Source organism: Bison bison, unplaced genomic scaffold (genome assembly GCF_000754665.1).
Source record: "Bison bison bison isolate TAMUID 2011002044 unplaced genomic scaffold, Bison_UMD1.0 scf7180017864291, whole genome shotgun sequence".
Classification (NCBI taxonomy): Eukaryota; Metazoa; Chordata; class Mammalia; order Artiodactyla; family Bovidae; genus Bison; species Bison bison.
This window is the reverse complement of record NW_011494863.1, coordinates 9048807-9055001: the sequence shown is the minus strand read 5'-3', so window position 1 is coordinate 9055001 and position 6195 is coordinate 9048807. Positions and strand designations below refer to the sequence as shown.

The 6195-nt window shown below is 42.6% G+C and overlaps 1 protein-coding gene across 1 annotated transcript; it reads right to left on the bottom strand.

Annotated features, from left to right (window-relative positions):
• Window positions 1–292: 292 nt before the first annotated feature.
• LOC104996274 (histone H2A.Z) lies at window positions 293–1153 on the bottom strand. Its single transcript, XM_010850479.1, has one exon. The coding sequence runs from the start codon at window positions 1049–1051 to the stop codon at window positions 665–667; it is 387 nt and encodes a 128-aa protein (XP_010848781.1). The 5' UTR covers window positions 1052–1153; the 3' UTR covers window positions 293–664.
• Between the last annotated feature and the right edge of the window lie 5042 nt (window positions 1154–6195).

The window sequence follows — 6195 nt, the reverse complement described above, 5'->3', positions numbered from 1 at the left end:
TCTCCCAGGAAGCTCCTCAGACCCCTGTGCTAATAGATTTCTGGTGAGCCCATCTAGCAGTAGACCAGACATTGTCTTTACCAAAACCTAGTTGTAAACATGGATGGCTTAGACTAAAGACTGGAACCTCCTCCATGCAACACACACACACACTCTCTCACAAACACAAACATTCTCATGCTTACATGAACAGTAATATGTGCATGTGAACAGGCACACATACAAAACCATCAAACACAACTGTTTTCATTTTTTTGTTCAACAACTAGTTTTTGTTTTTTTTGGGTGGGGGGGGGATATGACCTTTATTGAGCTTATCCACCAGAGTGGAAATAATGTCTGTACAAAACCAAATGTTTGTTACTATAACTTCTGCATCACAATTAAAATCCAAACAGTTTTTTAAAAACAGTCAACTCAATCAAAACCCACTACTTCAGAATCAATAGCTTCTTTGAAGCCACAGTAACACTTAAATATGGTTAAGACTCAAATGCAGAAATTTGGTTGGTTGGAAAGCTAATTAAACTTCCAACTTTCTCAAATAGAATTACAAAAAGGCAAAATTGTGTTTTTCACAGAGATACAGTCCACTGGAATCACCAACACTGGACAGCTGTTAGAGTATTTAGAGTCCTGAGATAATAAGGAATCCAGGCATCCTTTAGACAGTCTTCTGTTGTCCTTTCTTTCCAATCAGAGATTTGTGGATGTGTGGAATGACACCACCACCAGCAATTGTAGCCTTGATGAGAGAGTCCAATTCTTCATCTCCACGAATAGCAAGTTGCAAGTGACGAGGGGTAATACGCTTTACCTTCAAGTCTTTCGATGCATTTCCTGCCAATTCAAGTACCTCTGCGGTGAGGTACTCCAGGATGGCTGCGCTGTACACAGCGGCAGTCGCGCCCACACGTCCATGGCTAGTCGTCCTAGATTTCAGGTGTCGATGAATACGGCCCACCGGGAACTGCAAACCGGCTCTCTGCGAGCGGGAAACCGCCTTTGTCTTGGCCTTTCCGGAGTCCTTCCCAGCCTTACCGCCAGCCATTTCGAATTCTGCTGAAGCTCAAACAAGCAAGGCAGAGAAAGGACTAGTCAGACACCCTGCGAGAACCCGCCGCCTACTCCTTCGTCGCACCGCGATTCAAACTGCCCAACAAATAGTTATTAAGCATCTTTGTGCCCAGCGCTGTCAGGAACTGAGACTGGAGCAGTTAACAAGGCAAGCTAATTTCCTGCTTTCATGGAACTGACAACGTAATGGGATAAACAAACAATCAACATGTAAACAAATAAAGAACTAGTCCTAGGTGCTGTGATGAAGCTCATAGGGTGCACTGATTGTAGAGAAAAAGAGGGTTAGGGGTACAGTCAGACCTGAAAAGAGATTCAGGCTTGGCTACTCCCATGCTTCCTGTGTCCTGAGTCCATGTATTATTCATGTCTTTTTGGTCCATATTTCTGATGCTTTGACATTCTGGGGCCTTGCTGATCTTGGAGGGACTACTGTTCCCAGGGCTAACTAATTCTTAGATAGCAAATGACTCACCTGGGAATGTACTTTCCTAAGCAAACCAGCCAATCTACAGCCCACACTGCCAACCACCTCCTTGGGGAGCCCCGACACTGGGCCACTGTCTGCCTGCTTCAATTACCCCCTGAGGCCCAGGCAGGTACCAAACAGCTAGGGACAGTGCCTACACCCCAGACAGAGCCCACTGAAATTATTCAAACTAGCCTATCCTAAACCTGCTTACCCTGTCTTCCCATCCCTTCCCACAGAAACCAGAGTAAAGGCTCCTGCCCACTCCCCTACCACACCTTCCTGACAAAGCCAGAGCTTCCCATGCACCCTACTGCCCTGGGGTGTGGCATGCCCTTTTTCTGGGGATCTATCGCTGTAACAAACTATCTTTAAAATGGCAGTCATCTCCTGATCTGATGACCTGCGTAAATATAAAACACATTCTTCTTTCCCAGGACTAATTTGTAAACATCTCAAAGAACTTTTTCTTGTTTGTGTTTGGATCCTAACACAAAATCTTACACACTTGATAATATTATTAGGAACTACCAATCAGTGCCAGGCCCTACACTTTGCATATGGTATCCACTTCATTCTCATAAAACCCCTGATGATAAACAGTTTTAATCCCATTTTATAAATAAGAAAGTCTGAAGCTGAAAGCAATGAATTAATTGCCAGAGTCACTTAAATATATATAATGTGGCCAGAATTTGAGCCCTTTCTTCTGATTTATATTTCTTCACCTTGAAAAACTATGGACAGGGAGGCCTAGTGTGCTGCGATTCATGGGGTCGCAGAGAGTCGGATACGACTGAGCGACTGAACTGAACTGAATAAGCTTTTCCAGCAAGCACTTGTTAATAAATAATTCATTAGAAGAAATGAAAAGGAAACAAATGTCATAGTTTCTAAATTAATTTGGGGTGTGTTTTTTGAATGAACTTTTGTGGAGATTAAGTTCATCATTGGGAGTGGAAGTTCAGTTAGTCATTCAACAAGCATTTATTGAGCATGTTTGGCTGATGTGCTTCTGTGGTAGATTTTAGAAATATAGCATGACTCCTGCCTCTTCTTGATTATATTAAAGGAAACTGTTAGAAGCATAAGTCCAACAGAATAAAAGCCATATATGACAAACCCTCAGCTAACATTATTCTCAATGGTGAAAAGCTGAAAACATTCCCTCCAAGATCAGGAACATATCTAGGATGTCCACTCTTGACAATTGTATTCAACATAGTTTTGGAAGTCCTAGCTATAGCAATCAGAGAAAAAACTAAAAGGAATCCAAATTAAAAACAAAAAAATAAAATTATCACTGCTTGCAGATGACATGATACTATACATAGAAGATCCTAAAGACACCACCAGAAAAACTCCTAGAGCTCATCAATGAGTTTGATCAAGCTGCAGGATATAAAATTAGGTTTCATTTCTATACACTAACAACAAAAGGTCAGAAAGAGAAATTAAGGAAACAATCCCACTTACCATTTCACAGAAAAGAATAAAATACCTAAGGAGGCAAAAACAATAAGATGCTGAAGAAAGAAACTGAAGATGACACTAACAGATGGAATGATATACCATGTCCTTTTTGTCTCTGTGAGAAGAATGATAGTTCTAAAGAAGCCAATCGAATGTAAATTCAAGACACAGATCAGAAAAATAAAAGAATCAGCCCAAGATTTTATCTCAGACTCTTCCTTCTAGGTGAAAAGAGACAGTAACTGGAAAGTCACACTGGAGACAATGAAGTAGAGTTCATTATCTTTTCTTCTGCTTGCTATAAACTGGATGGTCAAAATGGCTTAAAGCAAAGGCCTAATAGGAAAAGGAGTACATCAAGGCTGTATATTGTCACCATGCTTATTTAACTTAATGCAAAGTACATGATGCGAAATGCTGGGCTGGAAGAAGCACAAGCTGGAATCAAGATTACCAGGAGAAATATCAATAACCTCAGACATGCAGATGACACCACCCTTATGGCAGAAAGTGAAGAGGAACTCAAAAGCCTCTTGATGAAGATGAAAGAGGAGAGTGAAAAAGTTGGCTTAAAACTCAACATTCAGAAAATGAAGATCATGGCATCTGGTCCCATCACTTCATGACAAACAGACGGGGAAACAGTGGAAACAGTGTCAGACTTTATTTTTGGGGGCTCCAAAATCACTGCAGATGGTGACTGCAGCCATGAAATTAAAAGACGCTTACTCCTCGGAAGAAAAGTTATGACCAACCTAGATACCATATTGAAAAGCAGAGACATTACTTGGCCAACAAAGGTCCGTCTACTCAAGGCTTTGGTTTTTCCAGTGGTCATGTATGGATGTGAGAGTTGGACTGTGAAGAAGGCTGAGCGCCGAAGAATTGATGCTTTTGAACTGTGGTGTTGGAGAAGACTCTTGAGAGTCCCTTGGCCTCCAAGGAGATCCAACCAGTCCATTCTGAAGGAGATCAGCCCTGGGATTTCTTCGGAAGGAATGATGCTAAAGCTGAAACTCCAGTACTTTAGCCACCCGATGTGAAGAGATGACTCATTGGAAAAGATTCTGATGCTGGAAGGGATGGGGGCAGGAGGAAAAGGGGACGCCAGAGGATGAGATGGCTGGATGGCATCACTGACTCGATGGACGTGAGTCTGAGTGAACTCCGGGAGTTGGTGATGGACAGGGAGGCCTGGCGTGCTGCGATTCATGGGGTTGCAAAGAGTCGGACACGACTGAGCGACTGAACTGGACTGGAACTGGAGTCTCAAAATTTGTCTTGAAAACCACAAGTATGTAACAGTCAAATGTCACAGCTTTGTATACCAACCTCATGGAGTTTGGAGAAAAGCAAAAAAAAAAAAAATCTATTCCTGACTCTCTACCATATTGATTGAGTCCTATTTAGTGAAAAGTAGGGCTTCCCTATTGTCTCAGACAGTAAAGAATCTGCCTGTAATTTAGGAGACCCAGATTCAATCACTGGGTCGGGATGATCCCTGGAGAAGGGAATAGCAATCCACTCCAGCATTCTTGCCTAGGAAATCCCATGGACAGAGGAGCCTGACAGGCTATAGTCTATGGGAAAGCAAAGAGTCGGACAGGACTGAATGACTAACACTTTCACACTTTCTAGTGAAAATCAGTCCATTATTGTTTAAGGCTAAATTTTAGCCTCTTTATAGACACTGCAGGGAAATCCAAATAGAGTATGAGCCCATAAGGAAGAAACACGGGAAATGACCCGTAAATCAGACCAAATTGAAGTAAAAATCTAGGAAGCCTCAAAAATGTAAAAACATGAATTTGTCCAGGCTGGAGTTTTCAAAGATGACTTTATGAATTCAAGTGGTTCTTAAATTCAAAGATTTGAATAAGCAGAGAAGATGAGAGCTAAAACTAGAATTCGTAATGTTTTAAGAAACTAATTAAGACAAGCAAGTAAATTAAAAAGAAAGATGTGTGGGAAAAGTCTCTTCCATCTTTCTCTGCCCAGCACTGTTTGTTCACAGGCCCTGACCATGGCAGATTTCAAACAAATCTTTAGTTTACAACCAAACAGCCCATGGATTGTGTTAGATGAGTTAATGAGAAGGTATGGCTATAAAAAACTAATTTCTGGTGGTCTGGGACTTGATCTGGCAAGACTTGATCTGTAGTGAGATATTTAGGTTCTTGAGCAGGGCTGAACTTCGTCAGAGGGGTTCATAGTGTAAGGGAAGCAGAAAGGTCTTTCAGTGAAGAGTCTGGGCTCTGATGACCTCATACTCCCAATCGATGGCCCATTCTCACATTCACAGCTAATGTCACCATCTTGTTAGAGGACCAGAATAGCATCTGCTACACCTTCCCTCCAGCAAAGATGTCAACACTCCCAGAGGCAGCTCTCCAGTGCCCAGCAGACATTCTCCATGACTAGATCATGTTCTAAATCCTACTTTTCAACTGCTCTTTATAGGGGAATGACTTTACCGTATCACCTGGTGACCTTACAGTGATCCACACAGGTGATGGGTTGAACCATAGCTTATCTGAGTCTTAGGGGAACACCTTGCGATTCTCCTGGAACCCAAGAGGATGGAGGGCTACAGGAGCCATCTCCCACACACCTTCACATCTCTCCTGGGTGGCTGGCGTAAGACATTGCCTCCCAGGTTCTACAAGGTGTGGAACTTTCTGCCCTACCTGCCTTGGAACAAGAGCTGCAGAATAATTCAAACCAAACCTCACAGCTGTAGTCTAGAATTAGCTCCCCACAACTGGCCTTGGAGTCATCCAGTCCCTTCTGTTTCATGTTCATCCTTTATTATTTTTTTAAAAAGCAGATTTCTTTATTTGGCTGTGGTGAGTCTTCATTGCTCCACGAGGGCTTTCTCGAGTGGCAGTGAGCAACGGCTACTCTTCGTTGTAGTGAGCAGACTTCTCTTGCAGGGCATGGGCTCTGGGCACTTGGGCTTCAGTAGCTGTGGCACATGGGCTTAGTTGCTTCTTGGCAGGTGGAATCTTCCCCCAACCAGAAATTGAACCTACGTCTCCTGTATTGCAAGGCAGATACTGAACAACCGGGAAGCCCCCACTTTTATCCTTTTTAATGTATGGGACAAAGATGATAGGGATCTGACACTTTGGGTCTATTCTTCTCTTTTCTGTCAATAAAGTGATAAACTGTCTAAA

Bases quoted from the DNA above. Each gene is read 5' to 3' on its own strand.
- LOC104996274 (XM_010850479.1), bottom strand. From the start codon at position 1,051: ATGGCTGGCGGTAAGGCTGGGAAGGACTCCGGAAAGGCCAAGACAAAG.